The sequence below is a fragment of the Rhopilema esculentum genome, chromosome 2, assembly GCF_057945365.1.
Source record: "Rhopilema esculentum isolate cy_ngs chromosome 2, ASM5794536v1, whole genome shotgun sequence".
NCBI classification, from domain to species: domain Eukaryota; kingdom Metazoa; phylum Cnidaria; class Scyphozoa; order Rhizostomeae; family Rhizostomatidae; genus Rhopilema; species Rhopilema esculentum.
In genome coordinates this window covers 1,636,168-1,663,911 of record NC_142816.1, presented here as the reverse complement: position 1 = coordinate 1,663,911, position 27,744 = coordinate 1,636,168, and the positions used below count along the sequence as shown (strand labels likewise).

General features: G+C 37.4%; 2 protein-coding genes across 2 annotated transcripts; both read right to left on the bottom strand.

Annotated features, from left to right (window-relative positions):
* Nucleotides 1–969: 969 nt before the first annotated feature.
* On the bottom strand, nucleotides 970–27,432 carry LOC148960548 (uncharacterized). Its single transcript, XM_089109577.1, has 2 exons — nucleotides 27,137–27,432; nucleotides 970–3,915 (listed from the first exon to the last, which is right to left on the bottom strand). The coding sequence occupies exon 2, from the start codon at nucleotides 2,982–2,984 to the stop codon at nucleotides 1,971–1,973; it is 1,014 nt and encodes a 337-aa protein (XP_088965703.1). The 5' UTR covers nucleotides 2,985–3,915; nucleotides 27,137–27,432; the 3' UTR covers nucleotides 970–1,970.
* LOC148960549 (uncharacterized) lies at nucleotides 3,600–4,124 on the bottom strand. The gene has a single exon (XM_089110413.1). The coding sequence runs from the start codon at nucleotides 4,122–4,124 to the stop codon at nucleotides 3,600–3,602; it is 525 nt and encodes a 174-aa protein (XP_088966539.1).
* Nucleotides 27,433–27,744: the final 312 nt, after the last annotated feature.

Here is a 27,744-nt window from a genome sequence, read left to right as displayed (position 1 = left end):
CCAAACAGCATTAAATAACAAAGCATGAAAAAAAGCATAAATTAATTGAAAGTGCACTTATCCCTAAAATCTTATATGGATGTGAAAAATGAATAAAAAAATCTTAAAAATCCTTGAAGATAAAAATAAAGACGTCATAATCCTGACTAAGACTTTAATACCTACATCAACTAATAAACATTGAAAGAAACATGTTTAACAAAACAATTTTACAAAGAACAAAAGCAGCTTAACTTAAGAAATTGCTGGTATAATGAAATAATTAATGACTTGATTAAACTAAAGACCGTAATTACTATAATATTCCTGCTTCTCTTTTATTCCCGCCTCCCTATTTATCCCGCTTGTATTTCATAGATTGTAAGAATAATCCTGCCTCCCTATTAATCCCGCATGCAGGATTAAAACTTTTATTGGCATTTGCCATTCTTTATACACTTTGTATGGGTTGGAAATCAAGAATTGAAACTAATGCTTGGAGTGAATGGGTTGAATCACATGATAATGTCATAGACGGGAGAGGGCAGATAGCTGTCTTCTTTTGCAAGTTTATCAAACATCCAAGTCTCACAGCAAAAAAAGACGTTTTATTCTTTGAATTTGTACTACTGTCTATAAAGCACAATGTCTGATCTGTATTGTCTGTCAAAATAAATTCCCCACCCTCCATTAAATTTTATTCCCCTCATACATTTTGAAATTGCATATTTTTTTCTCTGATTTGCCACAATCATGTTTAAGAGACTTTTTTGTTGAAAAGATATCCTCATACTACACTTCAAGGCATTGAAAAAATAATCCCGCCTTTTTTTGTTAGGTTGAAACGCTAATCCTGCAGCGGGAATATTAGAGTAAATACGGTATACAATGCTCACCATTAGAGGATAGAGCAGCATGTTAAGAAAAGAGTTGGAGATTTTGGAATAAAAGGATATATAAAACATAAAAAAGGGACCAACATTACTGAAATTGAAACGAAAAATGACCAATTCAAAAGCTAATTACAAAAGAAAACATGACAATATAAGTTGCAGAATCAATTTGTATATTCAAAAATCTGGTTTTTTGTTTTAGTATACTTGATAATTTTTCTTGCAAGTTGAGTTAGAATCAAATTGATGAAGTTGACACAACTTGTTTCCATCCCATATAAATATTTAGACCTAACAAATTACTAGAGAATAAACTACATTACGACAGTACGATGATGCTACCAGGGAAGCAAAATATTATGACTAACCTATGGTTAGTCACATGGACCAAAAGCACAATATAAAATTTATTCATTCAATTCAATAACTGTTTCCCAAAATAAAAACATAGTACAGCACAGCATAGCATAGCATTATCTATCAAAGGTGGGTCCATAAACACATTTTTGTTCCTTTAGATTCAATTTTATTCAAAATCCTAGCAAAACCCCTATATTCTAGCAAGGCATGTTAGAGTTTCACTATAGCAAATTGCAGTTGGAGTTGGGCAGAGAGGAGTAACTCCTTTTCAAGAGTGATGTTTGGGGTAGCAATTTCACTATGATGCCTGCATTTCTTCATCTGCATTTCTGGTCCACAGTGCTGTGTGCTTATAAATTAAAATAATTATCTTATAAATTATTCTTCAATCAAAACTGAATAAAATGGCAAAAACAAAGCCCTCTCAATCCCCCACACCTGGGTCCTGCGGTCCTTCCTCAAAAAGGTGTTTCCAAAGAAGTCTCTGGGGCTACGCCCCTGGACCCTACTTTTACCTGTGTGGCAGACCAAATATTTTTCCCTATCTTTTCAAAAAACTCATTCATTCTCAAAACTGAAACTTGACAACTCTGTCCGTATCAGGTGCATTTTGTTTATTTTGATAAGAACTAAAAATAATTCCTTCAACACAGTACTCCCAAGAATAATTTACAAAAATAAATTTTTCTTAAAAAACCATGGCAGAAACATGTATAACATTGCTTATAACTGTAAAATTTATTCAAGGTTGTAGGTAAACGAAGCTTTGCTTCTCAGGCCTTTTCTGTCTATTCGTTTCCTCCAATTATCTCTCACCAGAACACAATGTTGATGATAAACTTTAAGTAATTTACACGGGTTCAGCACCTTATAAGCCAGCCTTTCTTTAAAGATCCACAAAAGAACGTTTTCCATACCATATGAATTTGGAGGGAAATCTAGCTCAGTCAATTTGTCAGCAGTTATGTCTCCCCTTACGTAAAATACAAATATATCATGGCTCCCAATGTAAGGATAACCATCTCCACAATGTGCGGACCCATATGATTCACTGCAGTTTGCAGGATGTCTTGTTAGTGCATACATCAATCTATTGTCTTTCAAGACACTGGGATTGACTTTTTCCCAGCCTGGTCCTAAGAAATTGTCTTGATGAAGCAAAATTACCATCTTTCCTTTCAAATATTTTGCAGCATAGTCAATGTTATCTTTGATGGACGGTGATGCGAAATTGTTATGAATTACGAGTTTATGAATAAACTTGAAATCTAGCATTTTTAACCGTCTAATGGTCGATTCTCGCCTGACCAGAACGTGAACATTTGATACCAGTTGGTTTTCAAGGTTTCTTTTGAGACACTCAAACACTTCAGCCATCCTTGCCTTAATTTCTTCATCAGTAGGTGGTAAACCCTTGATTAACAAACCTTTTCTAACATCTTCATGATCAAATGGCACAAATGTTGTCACCAGATGAAACAAACCAGATTTCTTCTGTTCCAGTGCGTAATTTGTTCCTGGATCCAATTCGGCAGAAATTTTCAGCCCCATTGAGTTAAAAAAATATAATGCTACCAAAGCAATCAAGACACTGCCCAGGATCTTGAGCTTTAAACCCATGGGAAAAACAGGCCAAACAGTTTCTGTACAGTGTATTAACAATGGGCTTAGCAGCGCGTTTATGCCCGCAAGTATAAAACGCAGGTTATGCAGGTCAATAAAACAATTGCGCGGGTCAAAACTAGCGGTCATGTATGGCAGGATGCTTTTTTTTGTCAAAACATCAAAAAATCGTATCAGTAATCAGGAATCACGAACTGCGTGACAGAGATTTTGCACCACATATCAGGATTTGTTTGCTATATCTCAGAACTTATGTGATATTTATCAGAAATTCTTGGCACATTAAAATTGCAAGAGATCAATGAATCTAATTGCTCCAAATTTTCTGATTGCTCCAAGTTTTCTGATTGCTCTAGATTTTCTGATTGCTCCAAATTTTCTGATTGCTCCAAATTTTCTGATTGCTCCAAGTTTTCTGATTGCTCTAGATTTCTTGGTTGCTCCAAATTTTCTGATTGCTCTCGATTTTCTGATTGCTCCAAATTTTCTGATTGCTCTAAATTTTCTGATTGGGGTCATCCATAAAGTACGTTCGCAATCAGGAGGAGGGCGGGGGGGGGGGGGGGGAGTCGATCAAAAATTGTACGCTTGCATACAAGGGGGAGGAAGTGTAATGGGTATTTAGTACGTACGCTTAAGAAATTTATATACGTGAAATTTGAGATTCTCTTCTCCCGGACAATGGTGCCAAAGATCCTTTGGAACAAGCTTTCTTATCTCCTGCACCTTGTTCTTCAGAAGCACCTACCATTCTTTCGCGTCTCCGCGTATCCAATGAAGAGTGGTTATGGAATCTGTCCAACATCTCATTACTTTCACGTGGCAGATTGGACTCAGAGCATTATTCACTGTGACTATCAGTCGAGCGAGTATGAGAGCTGATAAAAGTTCAAGTCTTGGAATTGACATCTTTGTAAGTGGTGCAACTCTGGACTTGGACATGACGAGATTAGTCTGTGAATTGGCATAAACGGCTGCCGCATACGTCTGTTCTGAGCTGTCGCAGAATCCAAAGAGCTCAATTTCTCGTGGTCTTGCTTTAACAGCTCCAAAGTAGTACCTGGGGATGATAAATTTATGTGCACGTGTTATGAGAGTTAGCAATTTAGTCCATTCACTTTTTAATTCTTCTGAAAGAAGCTCATCCCAGGCCATGTTCTCTCGAAATGACCTTTGAAGATATACCTTAAGCGGCGACGTTATAGGTGTTATCAGTCCTAAAGGACCATATATCTTTGCAATTACACCGAGAACAGTCCGTTTTGTCATCTCTGTTTCTAAAGGCTTTAAAGGGACAGCCAAATTTTGCACTTGCATTTTATTGGGTAATCTAAAGGAGTTGAACCTGCTGATCACGAATTCGTTATTTGTTTTTCGATATTTTTTACAGTTTGTGAGATATAAGCTCTTGCATTTCGATAATTGAATTGAATTAACCGACAAAAATTTGTCGGTTTGGCGACACTGTGACTCAATTTTGACGTCACTGCAGGGCCGGCGAAACCGGGGGCTGGGGGGCATGCCCCCCACTTTTTCACAGCGCTTAAGAAAAATTTTAGGCAAAAGTGAAAATAAATGTAGTATGATTCTGTAAGTAACTTTGCCTAGTATTCTCTTAAATGTATCCTTAGCTTTACCTTGGTTGCTATGTCTTTACCATAGAAGACGTTCATAAAATTTAATATGGGAATTAGATCGAAGAATTCGGTCACTGTCTAAGTTTTACAACGTGTGACAGCTTGGTTTAGCAAATTGATCGAGAAATCTAGTCCTAAATAACTTGATGCCAGCACAAATTGAAGGAGTTTCATTTTTTCCATTGCCTAAACTTGGCACACAGGGTCTATTTGTTAACAATTTGTTAAAAATTTTCTCAGAAACTTTACAAAAAAGAGAAAAATCAGCTGTTGAAGGTAAAGAAACAGCTGGAAAGAACTTTTTTGAAGATATGAAAAATAAAGTATGAGCAGATTCGTTCTTAAAAAGTGTCATCAAGAAAACTTTAGAGTTTGATCGTTTCGATAATCCATCCCGAAAAAGAAAATATCGACACAATTATAAATTCTATTTAAACTCATTTTGACAAGCCCAGTTCAAATTTTTTTAAAGCATTTAATTTCCGAGAAAGTTAAGATCAGATGTAACAAAGTTATATCTTAACTGTACAAAATTGCTTAACTTTTTATTTTTAGTTGATAGTTCTTCTGTTGATATTTCAACGTTAATTTTTTTTATTAATCCGTGTTTCATTTTTTTTCCCCATCCTATTTCGGGTAATTTTAAAATCTAAAAAAAAGGTTTTATCACAAGCTATATGATAGTGGTTATTTTAAAACTTTGCAAAACTTTTCTACTTCAAGTCAACATCACAATAGACGCGACTTTGCGACACCTTCAGTCATACAATTATAAAATTTTTCTTGCCGCCAACCATGGTTGCGGCCTTTCCTAAGCCCTTTCAAAACTTTGATGGCCCCTCCACTTTCAAATACGTGTCGCCGGCCCTGCACTGTGCATTTCGTTAGTTTCGCCTCAAGCCGAATCGACCGACGACGATTCGCAAATTGAACACTGCAAGTGATGGTACTCTCAGTTCTGTTCCACCGGCTTTTAGTTTGAGCATTTCAGACATCAATTCTGAAGTATTTAGTTGTTCATCGTTTCTGGAGAACAACTGAAGTGTCAATTTCGATTAATTATACGCGAGGGAAGAGCTGGAACAAGAAGCCGTAGCTTTGTGGGCCTACACAGGTGATCAAAACAAAGTCGTGAAACAGCATGGACACATTCCGACCCGCAGAATTTGAATGATTCTAAACATTTAATATTTTTCGATCCTTAAAAGCACCTGCTGTAGATTCAGATGCAGTTATCAACGCGTGACCATGACTCCTTCACGCTTCAGTGGAAGATATACGAAATTCATGGCGAACGAGAGCCACACATTGTGACGTCAGAATGTCACCAAACTGATTCAGCTCTTGTCGTTTTTTTCTCGGAAAGGTGCAACTTTAAAGCCTTATAACTTCTAAACTAATTGGAATTTTGCAAAAAACGACTTTGCCATAATACACGCACCAGATGCAAACTTTATAGTTAATAAAAATTTTTTTTTTGGCTGGAGAGGCCCTTTAAGATCATTTAGGAATCAATCTGTCTTGTTGGGATTCATTGAAACTTATCTGCGCCATCACCTGCTTCGAATTTGATACCCATTTGCGAAGATTGAAGCCTCCTTGTCTCATTATTTTCTTAGCAACTTTGTACAGCTAAATGGCTTCTTCCTCATCGTAACCTCCCATGTTTACATCATCTGCATTAAAAGAGTTCACAAGACTTTGGCATACTTTAGAATGTTGTCAGCAAAAGATTCTATGTGCTTTTTTAAGGTGGCATTCAGCAGAAAGGGGCTGCAGCAAACTCCAAATACTACTTTGTAGGTAAAAACTCTTGCAAATCGATAGACAGTAATTTGTAGTGATGGAGTATTTACGTCGTCTACCCACAAAAACCTTAGTGCATCTCTATCTGGTGGCCATACTGAGATCATTAAAAACGCTTTCTCGATGTCAGCTGCTAAGGCTATTGGGTATAGTCTGAACCGGGCAACAATTTATGCGACTGTTTTCAGCAAGCATGGTCCAGTATATAGACAGCTGTTAAGAGAAGTTCCGGCCTTGTCTTTCGCAGAAGCATCATACACCACGCGGACATTTCGCGGAAGCTCTTGTCTTGGCGAATGACGGAGAAATGAGGCAAATATGTGGTCTTTCCAACTGTACAATCTTGTGATTGCGATGCGTCGACTTTTTCAATGATACCTCGACTCTCTTGCTCCTTAATAATATTGTTATATTCGTTTAGCAAATATGGATAGGTCTTCAGTTTCGTAAGATTGTATATGAGTCTCTTTTTCGATAGTGTATAGTTGTCTGGCAAAGTTGCATGTTCAGGTTTCTTGGCTGTACGGCTAGCTCCGCCGTTGATTCGCAAATGCTTGAATGGTGGCGCTGTTTAGACACGAAACAAAGTATCCTGCTAGGGCACTTCCTTGAAATATGACCCCGCTTGAGACAAATAAAACAGGGCCTCTGTTTTCGTAGAATTCCCTTTCTTTGGTTGACATCTGTTACTATGTGACACTTTGCAGATGGGTGCAAACTTTTACAAAAACCGCAGCTGATCTTGCTAGTATTGTTCATAAGTGCTGACGTTGTATGAAGCTGACGAAACGGTGGCTTAGAAATAGTTGCGTTGCTAGCTGAACTTTGTTTCAATTGAGCGCATTGTTCTCTGGCATGAAGTTCAGCCTTTACGTGATCTAGTATCTTTCCTATCTCCCACCCTGCATTAGTTTAGTGACAGTTATACGAATTTCATCCGGGAATTTGCTCATTATCATTGGATTAAGAAAGGGTCCATATTGTTCCAGATCGTATCCAAGAGACTGTAAAGATCTGATATTAGTGTCAATTTCATCAACAAGTTTGCGTAAACCCTTTACGTCTTTGTCACTGACAACGCTGCGCAAATGCATTAAAGCTTCAACGTGAAAGTTTACAATTTTTTTGCGCAAAACGGTCCTTTAAGAGTTTTAGAGCGATTTCATAATTTGCTCCGGTAGTTGAAATGCCTGAAATGGCGGCTGTGGCTTCCCCTTCTAGGAGAGTTTTCAGGTGTCCAAATTTGTTCACCGGGGAGAAAGATGAATTTCCCTCAACTATGTCAAATGAGTCCCAAAATTCTTGCCATTTTCTAGGATCCCCAGCAAACTTGGGTAAGTGAAGCCTCAGTAGGTTTGCAATGTGATCAGAGCTTGTGGTTGAGGCCAAAAAATATCATTGGCTACCTTCAGTGTTTTGTTCATCGATTTTAGAAATTTCCGACTTTTTTGCGCCGAGTTCTATTAAATTGGCATGTATTTCTGACTGCCAATCTTCAGAAGAAATTACCTCTGCCTCAACTTCTTCGTAATTTACCAAATCGAATATTTCCTGGTCAATATCCCTCAGTACCTTTAATTTATCCCTCAACCCAGCAGTCAAGCGTTCGATTTCAATTCTAGACGGATGTTCTCCCTCACCCTCTACCGACAAAACGACCAAAAAAACAAACTCAGGGAATATTCAAACAGAACATAGATCAAAGATAATATACGCATCGATCAAAGATAATCAACATTTCTCATCGAATTTAGACGAAATGCAAAATCGAATCTCTTGAGAACTGGGGGGAGGACGTAAACAGCACAAAGCCAGTCAATGTACTGTTTTCCAAATCCATTCGAGATAGAGTAACATGGTCTCTTTGTTGTATCTGCGCGCTTTTTTAACCCTTTTTAAACCCCAGAGCAGCTTTGCTGTCTATTTATACCTTTTTCTATTAATCTTTCGCTTGGTTTCTCGTCAAAATAAAAGTACCATCTATGCTTTGTGTCCACGTGCTTTCTACAGCCCCTCTTGCTGAAAAAAGCTCGATGCACACAGTACTTCACAGGGCAAATGTACGTTTTGTCTTCAGATTCTCTGAGAATCAACGTTCCTTTCCGGTCTTTGGCACCATCCACCTTTGACCAATCAATAATATTTATCTTTGTTTCTCTCAAATAGCTTCTTTTATGCAAAGATGCAACAAATCCATTCACAAAAGCGCCCCACGTAAACAATATGGAGGCAATTGATTGGTCAAATTGCCAACTTTTCATTGAATTAAAAATAACTGAAAAGTTCAGTGTTGTTTTTGAAATTCACTTACAATCTGAATGATTTACATTTTATTAAAAGATCTATTGTGATAGGGAACCGCACACGAAGTGATCAACGTGATTTACTTGAACCCCAGAGGTCATCAATCAAAGTGCACAGTGAACGAGGAATTCTTTCTAAATCAGGCATTAACTGACAGAGGGAAAACTAAGGTCACCTTGCAAGTAAAGGTCACTGGAGTCATCTGTATTCGATGGGGTCAGAGTCCAAACTTTTGTTCCTCTTCCACTGAGAACTGGGGTCAGTTAAAAAAGCAAGGGTTGTGGCTGTGATTTACTACACTCAGAAGTATATATGTGTATATATAAATCCCCTGATTATTGCTATGCAAATTATTAGGTATAAGAGCAAGCATGAACCAGCATTTCTAGCAGTGAACAGAATATTGGATTCATTCAACAAAAATGACTGACGGTAATTCAAAAATTCATTTGTTCGATGTTTTTGGGTCCACCTAGGCAGACAAATCGTTTGACCTTGTTTCTAAAATGAATTTGAAACTCAGGTTTTTTGGCACTACCATAATTGCTTTGATAGCAGTTGCCTTCCTGTACAATAGCATTGATAATGATTCAGTCTTTCCTGGAAATTCAAAGGCCATTGGTGGAGTCTTCTTCAAGATGAAGTTTAAATATCAATCTCTGCTAAAACGAAATCTCGGATCGAATATGCCCTTCGCGGTGAATTCAGAAACAGGACACCTATTAAAACAAGAAAAATCTGGCTTGTTTCATTTGGTGACAACATTTGTGCCATTTGATCACGAAGATGTTAGAAAAGGTTTGTTAATCAAAGGTTTACCACCTACTGATGAAGAAATTAAGACAAGGATGGCTGAAGTGTTTGAGTGTCTCAAAAGAAACCTTGAAAACCAACTGGTATCGCATGTTCACGTTTTGGTCAGGCGAGAATCGACCATTAGACGGCTGAAAATGCTAGATTTCAAGTTTATTCATAAACTCGTAATTCATAACAATTTCGCATCACCGTCCATCAAAGATAACATTGACTATGCTGCAAAATATTTGAAAGGGAAGATGGTAATTTTGCTTCATCAAGACAATTTCTTAGGACCAGGCTGGGAAAAAGTCAATCCCAGTGTCTTGAAAGAGAACAGATTGATGTATGCACTAACAAGGCATCCTGCAAACTGCAGTGCATCATATGCGTCCGAGCATTGCGGAGATGGTTATCCTTACGTTGGGAGCCATGATATATTTGTATTTTACGTAAGAGGAGACATAACTGCTGACAAATTGACTGAGCTAGATGTCCCTCCAAATACATATGGTATGGAAAACGTTCTTTTGTGGATCTTTAAAGAAAGGCTGGCTTATAAGGTGCTAAACCCCTGTAAAGTGCTAAAAGTTTATCATCAACATTGCATTCCGGTGAGGGATAATTGGAGGAAACGAATCAACAGAAAGGGCCTAAATGGCGGAGCTTCGTTTACCGACAAACTTGAATAAACTTGCCATTGCTATTGACATTGATTTTTGTATATGGTGTGATTTGGTATATGGTATGAAGCGATTGGTTTGATATTGCTGCCATGGTTTGTTTTAAGAAAAACTAATTTTTTTTTAAATTATTAATTTTGTAATTTTGTAAATTATTCTCGGGGGTACTGTGTTGAGGGAATTATTTTTAGTTCTTATCAAAATAAACAAAATGCACCTGATACGGAGGTATAGGAAGAAACTAAAATTATGCATGTTTCTTTGTCATGCTTTTGGAAATGTCCAGAAACGAAACTCAGTCATACAGAATCTTAAAAACAAAATTATGTTTATGGAACTAGCTTATGGATAGATAATGCCTATGCAAGCTATGTTTTTATTTGAATAATTCTTGTAAGTAGTTCTTGTAAGTTGTCTTGGTTTAATAATTTAATAAGTAACATTTTATAATTGTGCTTGAAGTCCATGTTTAAAACTAGAGGTTAGTCATAATATCTGGGGGAAGCCTCAACCCCCCCCCCTCTTTTTTAGGTTCCCCTTTTCCTAGCGATTGTCACAGGAGTGTGAATTTAATTCGCACAGGAGTGCAAGCAGTTTTCTATCACGTGACCTGTCCTCATTTTGGAATCGAGGTTCATGGCACCCTTGTCTTTCCAAGGCTAATCTTAATATTCTATCGCAGGGCCAATGGCTGCCGGCGTAGCGGGCGTCGTAGGGGGCTATAAAGTATACTAAAATAGAAAACCACAATCTTGGAGAAAAATTTTGGAACTCACTTCAAAAATCGATAACGGTTTAGATTTTTACGTTTTCCTTTAAATTTTCACCCGCTCTCCCCTTCAGCAATGTTGCGTATGGAAGACACATTGATTTCCAACTTGAAACATTGTACTGGGGGAAAGGGGGCGGCGGTATTAGGTGAATTTGTGAAAATAGCTGAAGTTCCAATATATTTTGTCAAGGGTTGCAGATTATCTTAAAACATAGTTTACCAATGATGAGTTCATGGTTGAATGGAATTTCAAGAAGTCGAACTCAATTATGCAAAGTCTAAAGAAACAAAATTGAGTTTATAGAACGAATTTTCATCTATAATGTTAAAACAACATTAATTTGATTTTGTTGAGCTATGCTCATTAGAGAAACGAAATCTATGTCATCAAAACAGGAAGCTGTCTTGAGTCCCAAATGTATGTATAGGTAGTAACTCCACAACAACATGGAAATTTAGTTGACTCTCTGTGTCAGTGGTGTAACAAATTATATTGTATCGTTAAAAGAAACAAGTCGCGCAGCTTTTCTTGGCCACTAGTTGAAAAAGCAATGTTTGAAAGAATTAAATTTTGGGCACATAGCACATTTTGTGAATATACACAAGGGTATTAAAAGTACACTACCAGGACAAAAGTACACTTGGTGAGCAAAGTATCGCAACAACTGCGAAGGAGATTGATGGCGAAGGAACGTTACTGTTGCGGCTGATTCGGTGCTATTTTCTCTTCAGATTTCTATTGTCTTTGACGTTATACCATTGGCTAATTGAAAATGTAAACAAACAGTCTGATTGGCTCAAAACATTTTTCATCCTTGTTTAAGTACCCTGCGATGGAGCAAAAATGAAGGCCTCGTTATGATGGCCTTTATTCGAGGGGGCGTTTAAAAGAAGGGGACGTTTTATTGCAGCGTTACGGTAGATCAAATTGACTACTATGCAGTTAAAGCTAAGAATGAAGAAAAATCAATCATACTATTAGGTGACAATAATATGAAAGTAGATTATATAAAAGGGAATCACAACACAAAAAGCCCACATGGAAAAAAATCTCTTTAAAATAATAAATATGGAAAAGCTTGAGTCACTTAATGAAAGTTATAATTGCCAAGGTATTTGGACACGTATTAAAATAACAGACCCAGAAAACTAAGACAGAAATAAAATTCTGGATTATGTTTGTGAACAAAAATTGTTTACCAAGAATAAAAGCATGCTAATATAGATGAGGAAGGAAACTATGCTTTAGAGAGGATTACCAAGAGCAGTATTAAGGAATCTGACCATAATGCTATTATTCTAGATCTTAGCCTAAAAAATCAAAATCCAGATAACATTATTCCAAAAGAAATTAGGAAGTATAAGTGGGTAACCACTGATGAATCCCTTCAGGACTTTAAAAAAACAAACACAAAATGTGACATGTGGATGGGATGGGCATTGATGTGGATTGGTAAGGAAAGATAAATCAAATATATTTCAAGTTGGAAATGAGCAAAACAATGTCATGGTAAATGTTTCAAGAAAAGGTTTAATGCTATCAAAAATAATAGCACAAGATTACACCAAAAACATGGGAAAAATCAATAGTTTAAAAAATATATGAGAAAAGATAATAAGAGACAATTAAAAACTGGTGAGGAAAACTTCTAACTATCAATATCAGCAACATCTTTGAAAAGTTGATACTAAATAGGTTAAGGCAAAAATATAGAAAGTGGCTTTTGGAGGTTGCTGTTGTTGGGAAAAAGGGAAGATCAACCCTAGGTCACCTATTTGTGTTGATTACTACAAATACATTAAATGAGATATTAATTTAGTGTTCCTTGAATTAGAAAAAGACTTTTTGACAAATAATGTTTGAAATCATGTCTACTAGATTTATGTAAAAATACCTAAAATACCTTGAAGAAAAATACCTAAAAAGCATCTATGAATTGAACAAAGAAGGCTGTGTACAAATGAATACACCATGTGGAATAACTCAGGACATTGAAATAAGTGAGAATTTTTAAACAAGGCATGATATTTGTAGCCCTGATATGTGCAAGTCACATTGATAAAGGAATTGCACCTATAATTAGAAAGAGACAAGGAATACAACATGGAAGGATGATTATCCCACCTCTATTGTATCACTTGATAATACGATGTTTGCATCTATTAGAGAAAATGCAACAAATGTTGAACATAGCAGAAGAGTTTCAAAAACAAAATCCACTAAACTTTAACATTGATAAGAGAGAAAGAATGAAAACAAACACAATCAAGATGAAGGTAAGAAACTTAAGCTAAATGAGACAACCTTAAAAGAGGTGAGCAAATATAAATTACCTATAAGATATAACAAATAACAGCAGAACAGTAGAGTAATGCATCAATAGCAGGGAAATTTCAACAAAGGCAATCATTCATGAAATAAAATTATTAATAAGCCAAACAGCATTAAATAACAAAGCATGGAAAAAAGCATAAATTAATTGAAAGTGCACTTATCCCTAAAATCTTATATGTGTGTGAAAAATGAATAAAAAAATCTTAAAAATCCTTGAAAATGAAAATAAAGATGTGATAATCCTAACCACTTCAATACCAAAATCAACACTCTTTCAAGCCTTACTATATGAATGTGGACTTAAAGGCATTGGTTTATCAAATAAAACTAAGAAGACTTCAGTACCTACATCAACTAATAAACATGAAAGAAACATGTTTAACAAAACAATTATACAAAGAACAAAAGCAGCTTAACTTAAGAAATTGCTGGTATAATGAAATAATGAATGACTTGATTGAACTAAATATACAATGCTCAAAGAAACAAATTTCAGATCTATCAAGGGAAATTTGGTAAAAAATTGCGAAAAGCAAAATCAGAAGAGGATAGAGCAGCATGTTATTAAGAAAATTATTAAGAAAAAAAAGAGTTGGAAATTTTGGAACAAAAGGATATATAAAACATAAAAAAGAGACCAACATTACTGAAATTGAAACTAAAAATGACCGATTCAAAAGCTAATTACAAAAGAAAACATGACAATATAAGTTGCAGAATCAATTTGTGTATATTCAAAAATCTGGTTTTCTGCTATAGTATTCTTTATAATTTTTCTTGCAAGTTGAGTTAGTTTAAATTGATCAAGTTGATATAATTTGTTTCCATTCCATATATATAGTTACACTAAAGAATTACTGGCTAATAAACTACTTTACCACAGTATGATGATGCTACCAGGGAGACAAAATATCATGACTAACCTCTGGTTAGTCACATGGACCTAAAGCACAATATAAAAGCTTACTTATTTAATTCAATAACTGTTTCCCAAAATAAAAACATAGCACAGCACACCACAGCACAGCACAGCATCGCAAAGCATAGCATAGCATAGCATAGCATAGCATAGCATAGCATAGCATAGCATAGCATAGCATAGCATAGCATTATCTATCAAAGGTGGGCCCATAAACACATTTTTGTTCCTTTAGATTCAATTTTTTTTCAAAATCCTAGCAAAACCCCTATATCCTAGCAAGGCATGTTAGAGTTTTACTATAGCAGATTGCAGTTGGAGTTGGGCAGAGAGGAGTAACTCCTTTTCAAGAGTGATGTTTGGGGTAGCAATTTCACTATGATGCCTGCATTTCTTCATCTGCATTTCTGATCCACAGTGCTGTGTGCTTATAAATTAAAACAATTATTTTATAAATTATTCTTCATTCAAAACTGAATAAAATGGCAAAAACAAAGTCCTCTCAATCCCCCACACCTTGGTCCTGTGGTCCTTCTTCAAAAAGGTGTTTCCAAAGACCTGGCAAAAGAAAAGGCTACGTCCCTGGACCCTACTTTTACCTGTGTGGCAGTCAGGATTTATTTTGGATTGATTAAGATCCACCCATGGCAGACCAAATATAAGCCCTGGCAGAAACATGTATAATATTGCTTATAACTGTAAAATTTATTCAAGGTTATAGGTAAATGAAGCTCTGCTTCTCAGGTCTTTTCGATCTATTCGTTCTCTCCAATTATCCCTGACCGGGATGCAATGCTTATGATAAACTTTAAGCACTTTACACGGATTTAGCACCTTATAAGCCAGTCTTTCTTTAAAGATCCACAAAAGAACGTTTTCCATACCAGATGAATTTGGAGGGAAATCTAGCTCAGTCAATTTGTCAGCAGTTATGTCTCCTCTTACGTAAAATACAAATATATCATGACTCCCAATGTAAGGATAACCATCTCCACAATGTGCGGACCCATATGATTCACTGCAGTTTGCAGGATGCCTTGTTAGTGCATACATCAATTTGTTTTCTTTCAAGACACTGGGATTGACTTTTTCCCAGCCTGGTCCTAAGAAATTGTCTTGATGAAGCAAAATTACCATCTTCCCTTTCAAATATTTTGCAGCATAGTCAATATTATCTTTGATGGACGGTGATGCGAAATTTTTATGAATTACGAGTTTATGAATAAACTTGAAATCAAGCATTTTCAACCGTCTAATGGTCGATTCTCGCCTGACCAAAACGTGAACATGCGATACCAGTTGGTTTTCAAGGTTTCTTTTGAGACACTCAAACACTTCAGCCATCCTTGCCTTAATTTCTTCATCAGTAGGTGGTAAACCCTTGATTAACAAACCTTTTCTAACATCTTCATGATCAAATGGCACAAATGTTGTCACCAGATGAAACAAACCAGATTTCTTCTGTTCCAGTGCGTAATTTGTTCCTGGATCCAATTCGGCAGACATTTTCAGCCCGATTGAGTTAAAAAAATATAATGCTACCAAAGCAATCAAGACACTGCCCAGGATCTTGAGCTTTAAACCCATGTGGAAAACAGGCCAAATAGGTCGTTTCTGTACAATCTATTGACAATAGGCTCTACAGCGCGTTTATGCCCGCAAGTGTAAAACGCAGGCTATGCAGGTCAATAAAACAATTGCGCGGGTAAAAACTAGCGGTCATGGCGGCTTCCTAAAACCAGACCCTGAGACCCTGCGGTCATTATGTCTTGTTCGTTTTCATCTTGTTTACCTAATTGTACGGGGGCTACTCTCAGGGGTGCCTACACTCTCAGGGGCTCCTGCCCTCTTCAAAGAGGGGAAGAGGGGCAAGAAGTGCCCTGAAATATAAGAAAATATTAGAGAATCTTATCGATAATTTATGACCACTTTGGCCACTCTCGTTATGTTAATTTCTTTTAGAAAATTTTAGAAAAATCAAACACCAGCACAAAACGCAAAAGTTGAAAAGGTGGGCTACAACAGAGGAAGCTACAAAGATAATAGTAGATCAACAAAAAACTTGTTTCCTCCAGTGGCGGATTTAAGGGGAGGGGCAACTAGGGGCAGTTGCCCCTCCCTCAACGAGTTGAAGCAAGTTTGGCGCCCCTTTTGAAAACTGAGAATCGGGTGAAAAAGTTTCTTAGACTAAATAGGATATTTTTTTTCAAGAATTACCTCAAAGTTATCTTGTTTATTTCGAAAATGGATCTGAAATTGTTGTATACAGCGTATTCTCGTCACCAATTTTTGAAAAATTTTCAGCGCCCCAACTACCAACCGCCCCTGGTTCCCTCAGGAGTACTCCAGAAACCAAAGAAGAATAAATCGGTATTAAAACTTTGCAGGCAATCAACATTTTACAACCAACCCATTTATAACAGCCATGATTTTAATTCCAAATATTATGTATAGTGCGACAAACCATTTAATACCAATTTTATGTATGGATATTTTCGTCAATATTCTCTATATACTATGTTTAGAATCATTAATGGTAGAAAAACTCAGCTGTATGGTTGGCACATATCCATGTTATTATTTTACCCCACCCTCGAAAAATTCTACGATTTGCCCTCAGCACCAACACTGCCCCTCCTGTCCTAATCTTGTGCAGGCGTCCCGCGTCCCTGGCTACTTTGCTCGAACAGAAGAGATACACGGTTAAAAAGTTTGAAAGTGAGGCCAGCGCATGTGCAGAATAGCAATAACCCAGAATAACGTTCATCCATAGTCCAACAAATAGAGGATTTAAGTTGAACACTTTACAAACCAGCACAATCAATTCAAATCAACAAAAACATGATTAGTTTATACAATGTCAATTGCTGAAAATTATTCATCTTCGCTATTTGAATTAAGATCGTCTTAAGGAAAATTAACTAAGATATCCTGCACTCTGGTGTAAATGTTCTGGTTCATTTTATTTTTCATGGACTTTGTTGGTTCAAAATTGGTGCACTTAAAATTGTGCAGCCCGATTCCGACGGGCCTGTCTCCAGAGAAAAAGAAAACAGACGATGTCTTGGAAAATGAGGTAAAAATTTCCCCAGAAAATAGGCCTACGCCAACGTCTTGCTGTTTTTCATACGTTTATGTAAATAATGGAAAGGATGAAAAAGATCTAGTTTTGAACAGAGCTTGATATTTGTATCGGATCGAGTCAGTGAATTCGATACGAAATGAATCCGGTAGAGTGTGAACAGGGCCTATAGAATATTATAGAAACCTTGTTGATGACAACTTCTTTCTGATATTCCTTTCTGATCTTTGACACCGGAAACAGTTAGTTTTTTCAAAACAGCGTCGGATTATGCGTCGGCTTCTCCGAATATTTTACCCTGGGTACCAGACTCACTATATAAATAGTGAGTCTGGTACCCAGGGTACGAATATTTCAATGAGTAATGAAATGAAGTTAATGGTCAGGAGCAAAGCAAACAGCCCGGCACACAGGGCTTCATCAGGGTAAAATGAAGCCTGTATGCCGGGGCCAATTATAACTATACATATGATTCAATTTTTTTTATTCTAAAATTATGAAAACATAACATTGGATCCACGTCGCTGTTTTGTTTTGTTCCTGACTATTACCTTTTCAAAGAGACTGTGTCTAACTTAGGTGTTGATAGAATATTCCTTCTGTGTTGACAATAGACCATGGAAACCTCATTAGACCCTGAAAAGCTGCCTGGGCAGTCTTGTGTTATACAACTAGTTTTGTCTGTCGTGCATCGTGTTTGTGGTTCGTTATTGTTAATGAGAATGTCTTCCGATGTTTGCGTCAGTCATTTTGTTTGTCATCGTGCCATCTCTATTTTAGTTGTTATTAGTTCATTTGCCGTTAATTTGTGTCATTAGGGTTTTGTGTGCGTCACTCATGTTGTTAAAAACGTATGTTCTTTGAGTGCAAGTCCAGTCGAGTCGAAGTTGTCGTTGAAAGAAGTCGTTATCTTGTAATCGTTGGTTGCTGCTAATTTATACTTTCACTATTGAAGAATCTTGATTTAAAAAACGTTATTGCGAACTGGAGCCTGATTTATGAGCTTTACCTGTCCTGTAAAATACGTTATTTTACATTGGTGACCACGACGTGACGAATTCGCAGAAAAAAATGGAAATGATTTCAACAGAACAATTCAGAGAAATTCTGTTGGATATTATAAAGACCGTTGTATCTCACATGGCCGAAAGGGTGAGGTTGGCAGAGGAGAATGGGAGAAATTTCTTCGTGAATCGAACTAATAGGCAGGGCATTCCTCTCAACCATCGACCGCATTGCCTAATAGGCAGGGCATTCCTCTCAACCATCGACCGCATTGCCTAACCTTTGTTTTCTCGGCTGATTATGGAACAATATGGTATAACAAATAATTTAAGCCCTTACAACATTTTCAAAAATTCATCAAAGTCACGTTACCGATGACGTCAAAAAGCTCTGTTTCCTAGACTGAAAATCATTGTAACTTCTTAAGTATACGTCTGACTTTAATAAAAATGCTAGATTCGGGCTCGCCTGAACGAAAGCTTTCTAATGATATATACACATCACTATTTTAACGATGTCAGCAATTTTCAATGATGACGTCATCACTTTCAAAATGGCCGTCGACCAGCGAGCTGACTCTGATTTTGCTAGGCACAATTTGGCATTATCGCAATTTGACATCATGCATGGTTTTGCTTGACACTTTCTTATAACCGAGAAAAAGCTGCTCCTTCCCCATCCACAGTTTTTCATTATTATTCCTTTAATTTTATTAATTAAATCTAAAATAATTGTTTCCGAAGACCGGACCTGAAGCCGTCGGTACGAAACCGAGCTTTGCACAAAGGCCACGGGCTTATATTATTGGCATTGCCAGGAGACAGGAGGAAACAGTTATTTTATGATTTATTACTTTAAAGCCTTTATTTAATACCCCTGACAGGGCTAGATACCTTGCCAATCACTCATAAGGTGCCTGTCTATCCAGTATGCAAGGAATATACCTTGATTCTTTCTTAGATATGATCTTGACATATTTCATGTTTTTGTTCATGCGGATGAAATGGGGAAGGCAAAGATGAACCAAATTATGTGAACGAATGCTGACTTGTATAGTCAGATCAAGGTGCTGATGGGTTGCTTTCATCAACTCATGGGTTCGCCAACGTCTTTTCCAAAAAAACACATACAGTCAATGCCTATAAGCAATGGCAGATTGATGCAAAAACTGTTGATTCTTGAAAATCGTCAAAAAACTGAAAAGTCGCTTGAAATCACTAAGCTGGAGGATTTGTCTGCTTTGTTGAGCATGGTAGCAGCTTTGCAGAAAAGCAACACTAAGCTACTTTTGCAAGCAGTGCGTAATATGATTCTGCTTACATTTGCATTGAATCACATCAACTATGCCCGCTACTGGACATACCAACACATCTGCTTCTCCATTTCACTTCAATCATTACAGGGTGAGGGTGAACAAACTACAGCCTTCCAAGATTGGAACAAATAAGAATTTAGAGGAAATTTATTGCGATTCAAAAAGCTAAAGGGACTGCAGGTCCATACTGGTCTGGCTTCAGCAAACGTTAATGCGGTTAACACTTGGATTGCTACGTCCCACATTCATAGCAAGTTTAGAGAGGCTCTAAAAAAATACTTTTTCGTAAAGTCATCATCAATTCACAAGTACAGCATTCCAGGTAGGACAAAGCTCCTTCAGAAGCATAATGGTAGCCTTAGAGAACTCTTCGAAGCTATGGCACCAATCGGTTTTCTGTTACACCTGCGAAATCGACTTTAACTGGTGAAGAACTAGAACAATAAAGTTCTACTGACCTCCTTGCAGCGTCGATCATAGGAGAAGGGAATATGCATCGCTTCACAAATGATCGCCTGATTAATGACAGCGTTTAATTCTTCACGCCGATAAAAAAAAACAAAGCTGAAGACAGATCTGGAAAAGATTAAGGGGACATCTACCGTGGCCAAGGAACACAAAAACAGGCCTTTAACTACTCATTTTGAAGGCAGGAAGTCTGCAAGAGGCATTCACTCATCCCATGACAACCGTTCCTCTTTCAATTGTTATCGCTACAGCTGGTTTAACTTTATGTCAGTCAGACAAAGTAACTTTGCAACGACTCTTGCTCGAAAAATGGCAATGGATAAAAGACATGCCTCCGAAGTCTGCTGTTTGGATAGTAGACGGAGTGGCAGCAATTCGCTCCATCAAGCCGATGCCAACGTACCGAGCGCGGATGCACAGCCTAATCCAATTTTTTTGCTCCTGAAGCTGGGTATGAGTTGGTGAACCAGGGCCAAGAGGTCATTTAGAAGTGTACTACCAAAGCATGTTGCAAGGATATTAATGCCACGAGCTCCTGTATCGAAATTAGAAGCAAATTGATTTTATAAGACTGATTTCTGAAGGAATACACATTGGGCTTTTGCTTTTCTCCATGTAAAACGCAAATGGTTCCCATTTCGGAAGAGAAGTTTGCCTTAATCTACAGGCTTTACATGCTTTATCTGGGTGTAATTCTAAATCCTATTTCCGCAACGTAGGAAAGGTAAGGTTGCTGAAGACAGTCATCAAGAGCCCGCGATACCTTGAACTGCTTGACAGCCTTGGAGAAGAAAAAGTGGTTAGTGATAGCGATATAGAGGATTTTCAGAAGTTTGTTAAAATGGTAATGTATTCTGGCAAAGTCAAGAGAAGCTATGTGGAAACAAGACTTAAAATGTATAACAAAAAGAAAGTAACAGTTAACTCCCTTTTGATTCACATTCCTAGAAGATAGCCTACTGCTGGTTGCGTTGCGTAGAACCATCCGTCAAGACTTTCTTTCGAAAGTTGTGGCTGGAAGGGTCTTCTGAAGAGTCTTCCTTGAAATCTTTTTGCTTCACGTGCCCCCTTCTTTGAAGTCAAGACGGAAAAACAAGAGCCGACTTTCAGAAAGCGTTGGGGCAGAATTCGAAAGTGGCAGTGAAAATCTCCCTGCTCCAAAGAAATGCAAGAGATGTACAGAGGTACCGAAATAGGCCCGTAGTGTCGACGAAATCAGTGCTAGTAACGAATACAAGGAAACAACAGACCAGGTAGACTCTGTCCTAAGTAGCACTGAACTTTCCGATGAACTAGAGAATGAACGGGAAGTTTATGACTTCAGTTCATCGGAGGATTCTGGCGGTAAATGGATTTGAGGGAAATATATACCGTAAATCCTCGAATTAGCCCCCTGGGGGCTTATTCATTTCTTATATTTTTGGATGGGGGCTTATTCGAGGGGGGGCTAATACGAGGGGGTTATACAATTATTGTAGACATTAAATTCAATAAAACGCCGTAGGCAACCTCAGATGGCAAACATCATCAAATTGAGGAATCCCATTTGAGAATTTATAGTAGCAGTGGGGGCTTATTCGAGGGGGCTCATTCGAGGGGGGCTTATTCGAGGGGGGCTTATTGACAATTTATGGTTCTAGGGTGGGGGTATTTTCGAGGGGGAGGGGGGCACTTTGGGGATTTAAACGTTAAATTGAGTGATGCAGAATAATTACCTGAAAAAACATTGCCACAAAACGATCCAGAAATGCAGTTGGTTAGATTAGAGCTTTTGTCTTAAAATGTACTGTTCGACGGCCATTTTGAAAGTGATGACGTAATCATTGAAAATTGCTGACATCGTTAAAATACTGATGTGTGTATATCATTGGAAAGCTTTTTTTCAGGCGAGCCCGAATATAGCATTTATATTGAAGTCAGACGTATACTTAAGAAGTTACAATGGTTTTGAGTCTAGGAAACATAACCTTTTTGACGTCATCGGTAACGTGACTTTGATGAATTTTTGAAAATGTTGTAAGGGCTTAAATAATTCGTTATACCGTATTGTTCCATAATCAGCCGAGAAAACAAAGGTTAGGCAATGCGGTCGATGGTTCAGAGGAATGCCCTGCCTATAATGTCTATCGTGCTGAAGATGGCCAGCCCATTTGCTATTGTTGTTTGCGCGTTGGTCACGTTGCCAAATATTGTAGGGACAGGAAATTTTCTTTAGCATCCCAGGAGAAGTGTGATCAAAATGAACCTGTGATTGTTGCCTCGGTAGCTGAAGAGCGACCTCGGGTTACCTTTATTGGCAACATCAAAAGAAATGAGCCACATTTTCAAGATCTTCAAATTCGAATCAAGAAATTGGAGGAGATTGTCAATGAATTGGAGTCACATAAACTATCACGACCAATGGTGACGCGACTGCCTTCTTCAAAACCAATGGAAGTTGACGAGGGTTTATTAGCCACAACATATGAAAAAAATTTGATTGACACTAAAAGAAGAGAAGGACCTTTACGTGTACATAATGTTGTTATAGCCTCGGATAGAGAACCGTATGGACGGAATAAACTTGGACAGGGACATTATTTCTTAGATGGTACTTGATTTACTCATTTCAGTAAAATTATTTGATTGATTCTTCGTGCTGCCTTATAATACTTTTATGTTTCTTCCCCTTCGAGAGATCAAGCCAGGAGGCTTGTCTTTCAAAGGGGGGAGTAATGTTATACAACTAGTTTTGTCTGTCGTGCATCGTGTTTGTGGTTCGTTATTGTTAATGAGAATGTCTTCCGATGTTTGCGTCAGTCATTTTGTTTGTCATCGTGCCATCTCTATTTTAGTTGTTATTAGTCCATTTGCCGTTAATTTGTGTCATTAGGGTTTTGTGTGCGTCACTCATGTTGTTAAAAGCGTATGTTCTTTGAGTGCAAGTCCAGTCGAGTCGAAGTTGTCGTTGAAAGAAGTCGTTATCTTGTAATCGTTGGTTGCTGCTAATTTATACTTTCACTATTGAAGAATCTTGATTTAAAAAACGTTATTGCGAACTGGAGTCTGATTTATGAGCTTTACCTGTCCTGTAAAATACGTTATTTTACACTTGCCAACTGAGGACAGAGAAAATACATTCAGCTTTCAAACTTGTTGCCTTTTTTAAAGGAAAATCATGTTCTGGTCGCAGGGGCGGACTGGCTAATTTTTTTGACCCGGGCAAATTTTGATCAAACCGGCCCACAAAAATAGCAAATAAAAAACTCCTCGGAAAATGCAAGTAAATGTTAGTCTGTAAGGAAAACAAGTTTTTAAATTCAGTAATTGTGTGCATGGATGAATGCTGGTTAACAGAACATGTTGAATAAGTCATTTGCTGACTAAATAGTAAATAAACAAAAATTTTAACTCATTGGTTTGACTTTCTTTCGAAATACAGTAACTTATATGTTGATAATGTGATCGTTCTAGATGTCATCTAACAGGTGTTTTTCTAAGAACTCCAGGTTTGGCTGCGAAAAATTACCACGTAATCTGTTCTTTATATATTTAAAGTGGAAAAGCTTCTATCACACTCAACTTGTGACAAATAATTTTTTAATCCTCCGGAAAACCACAATGATTTTCAGCAATCATTTGGCGTTAATTTATTTCCTATATTCAAATCTTCAACAAACTTTTCTAGTCAACACCGCGAACGAAATGGAAACAACGTGAAAATTCAATTCGACCAATAGCAGAAAAAGGCATTTAATTAGTAACGATGAATCTTCTGATCAGATTAGCTTTAGTTGCGATAAGGAAAGCGATGAAAGAGAGCACGAGGACGGTGATTTTGATGAACCTAGCAGTCCTAGCCACTTTTCAATAATACACTCTAATTCATACGATAACACGGTTAGGGCCATGAAAAGTGTATTTTCAAAGGTAAAGAGATGTCCTGTTGCCAGTTTTCCCACCCGCATTCTTCAACAGGGAAAAAGTTCACTGGGCAATGTTCAGTCGTTTTGCCATAACCAATATTTTCTGGATGTCCATACTCTGAACAAGTGAGCCATGTCCAGCGTGTGTGACCAGTGCAAATGTCCAGTCGTTTTGCCGGGGCTTTTTGTATCGCATTGAAACAGGGATGTTACAGTATAATATGTCGCCAAAAAGGAAATACCGTCAAGAGAAAATATAACAAAATGTCAATAACATGTTCCCTGAAGAAGTGTGTATATTTATTCTTTCCCACAAAGTCTCTGAAAATTTAAGGCAAACAGATTAACGCGTGGGTGTACTTTTTTGCCTCGTACTCACTTTTTAAGCTAATTTATTTTTTTGCACTTTTATCAACCGGCCCTTAAACCGACCGGCCCTTGAACCGACCAGCCCTTAAACCGACCGGCCCTTCGGGCGATCGCCCGAATAGCCCGACCAGCCAGTCCGCCCCTGTCTGGTCGTATAGAAAATGAGAGAACAGAACAGATTAAAAAGGTTTCTCAAGAGCCAGGACATACGAACATCGGACTTTTTTTAAAAAAACAAAGGCTGTGACAGAGAACAGCATTTTAGAAGAGGATGACGTGTCCCAGTGTGGCGTGTTCGGGTTCCGAAGACTTAGGCCAAAAAAACCTGCAAGTTATCGTGTAACTCAGGTGTGCATCAAACTCAATACCGACTGAATACAATTTACATAACGTTGAATATAACATGTAATTCTGGTTTACATCAATCAATGTAGATATCAACAAGTACATCAACAAGACATAACATAGCAAACACAAACTGTACAGACACAGCTAGACAACATAGTTACAGGACAGCAATCAAAGTTATAAATCATCACATACTGACATGGCACCAAAACCCAGCTAGGGCAAACATTACACCAGTGTCCTAAAAAAGCTTCAGATGAGGAACTTCTTGGGAAAACTCTGGGTTAAAGAAGAATTGCATTTCAATGACCAAAACAGAGAAGCCAGCAAGACAAAGGGAAGATCATTCTCCCTGACTGGTTATCGAAGTTTGATTGGCTCTCTTATCATCATCAGAAGAAGGCTGTTTTTGCCAACTTTGCTCGGCATTCAAACAGAAAAAAAAGTCACCCTTTGTATACAGGAGTGAATTAGAAGGTTTTAATAACTGGAAAAAGGCAGTGGAAAAATTTCGAGACCATGCTGCATCAAAACCGCACCGAGAAGCTGATACAGAAAGCAGAAGACAAGGCATCCCAGATATATCCGTGCAAGCTTGACAAACAGAATTCGGAACAACTAGACCGAAGGTTCAATGGGCTGATATCGCACCTTTTTACATCGCTAAGGCAAGAAACTGCTATAAGAGGAAAGGACGACACCAATTCAAATATTATCCAGTTTAATTTGGACAAATCACGAACAGATGAAAATCTTATATTTTTTCTGAAATCACGATCGTACTTTAGCCGCGCTATTCTATCGGAGCAAGAGCAAATGCTGGTCTTGGAAGCGAAGATGAAGATTTTGGAGGAGATAAGAAGAACCGGGTACTTTGCGTTAAGCGCTGATGAAGCCACAGATGTTAGTAAGAAGGGACAATTGTCTATTACACTAAGGGAATGTACAAAAGACTTTGTTGTCAAAGAGTAATTTATTGAAATACGCGAATGCGAGGACGGTATTGCTGCAGAACCACTTTTTAAGGTGATAAAGGATACGCTGATAAGATGCGGGTTTTCACCAAACATGCTTACAGGCTGTTCATTCGGGGGGGGGGGGGGGGGTAATGATGACCAGAGCTTCAAAGCTTTCGCTGCCTTTCTCCAAACTCTTTGCTTTCCAGCATCATTCTGCAGCCCAAACCTACACTCGTCGAAAAAGATTACATCAGCCCAGTCATCTCTAGACCATCGGTTAACAGCTTTGACCCACTTTATTCGTCGGTGACGATTAACTTTTTTGATCATAGAGCTTTTTTTTCTATTGCAGCTGGAAAATTTATATTTCTTTATAATTTTTCTAGCTGTGTTTTTTGCTAATGTTCCAAAATTTAGCTTCTTATTACATAATGATATTATTTCTGGCAACGATTCAAATCTGTTGTTGCGTAATTCTCTCAGCAAAGACCTTTCTTCTCGTGGCGTCGTGAATTTTTTGGGTATGCCAACCCTTGGTAAATTTTTCACAGTTTTTGTCTGGAAAAACTTTTTACACACAGCGAAAGCTGCACTCTTTGAGCAGCCGACAATTGATGAAATTTTACGATAAGATTTCCCGTTATTTTTGTAAAAAACAATTTCAAAGCTCTTCTCGTAACTCAGCTCGTTATTTTTAAAAACTCCCATGTTTACGTTTTAAGGCCTAAAGAAATTTTACAGTTTATTTTTTTCAAATTTTTCGGCGTACATTAACGGCTTCGAAACAAAAACAATATCTTGCGAAAATTTCATTGAAATATTTGCTTTACTTATTTAATGACAAAACATTTTCAAATAGTCTTTAATTTCATAAAATGTCTTCGAAATTTCGAAGGTGTCCCAATACTTTTTGAACGTAAGTGTATCAAAAGTATTGCACCACCTTGTTCAAAATGGCGGCACTGCAAGAACTGGGTGAAATAAGCGAATTTTGTAGCAAAATTCGGCGGAAAAAGGTTGCAAATTTTGCTGGCGCCATAGAATACTTAGTAATAAATTATACAAAGACATGTTTGTTTTTAAAAGTGTAGACCATGCCTAAGGAAGCAAAATTGTCAAATGAGAGGCGAGTCGCTATAAATACGAGGAAGTGGTCTTTAATTTTCAAAAAATGTTGACCAAGATAGATGCAGCCACATAACAGCTGCGGGAAATTAAAAAAGATTTCTCGGGAGTGTTACAGTAGTAAAGAAACCGAGAAGTGGGCGACCAAAATAGATTGATGTTAGAGGGGAACGAATATGTCGGTTTTATTTCACTCTGTTTACACCTAGAGGCATTAAAGGAAATTATACTCGATACTGGGCAAGGTTTTGCAGCTCAAAATCCGTCCACAGAAAATATAATAAGCGTTTTGAACAATTACAAATGAAAAATTTACCTGAGTAAAGGGGAACCATTTTTACCAAAAATTATTTCCAAACAAAAGAAATTAAAGCTTCGACATAGGTAGTCAGAGTTAAGTCCAATTCTTAACATCACTTAAAAAGTTTGAATCCAAATGAGAAAGGTTACAAACCGTGATCCAAATGGTGGTCCAAAATTGACCGTCCAAAAACCAGAGAATCATTAATTCTAAGAGTTTTCCAGGCCTAATACGAAATTCCACAAGAATACGTTGGCCAAATATGTGGATCCATTTCAAGGAGGCTTTTTGCGGTTTCAAAAGTTTGCGACTACCCGTCAAATTATTGACATTTGAAACTGTTAAAAGACGTTTTCTACTGTTATTTTTAAAACAAATGCTCTAAATAGATTGAAGTTTTGATTGGTGGTTGTTTTGCTTTCGACCAATTGCCATTCGCCACTTCAAAGCAGAATTAATTTGCATAACAATTACTTTTAGTCCAGCTGTTATCGACCACAATTGTGCACTTAAATGATTAAAGCATGAAACTTTCCAGAATAGCTAATGAGTTACTCAGTAATCATATCTGATATAGTGCCAGTCGGTATTGTGCTCGAGATCCGAGAACTGCGCATGTCTGTATGGAAACGAGGCTTAGAATAAAGTACTCCCTAATCACTTTATATTTTGATATTCATGCTTCAATCATTTAAGTGCACAATTCTGGGTGTTTTTGGTTGTTAACAGCTGGACTATATTAGGATATGTGGTCCAAAGTT

Excerpts from the sequence above, each read along its gene's own strand:
- LOC148960548 (XM_089109577.1), bottom strand. The coding sequence starts at position 2,984 with ATGACCGCTAGTTTTGACCCGCGCAATTGTTTTATTGACCTGCATAAC.
- LOC148960549 (XM_089110413.1), bottom strand. The coding sequence starts at position 4,124 with ATGACAAAACGGACTGTTCTCGGTGTAATTGCAAAGATATATGGTCCT.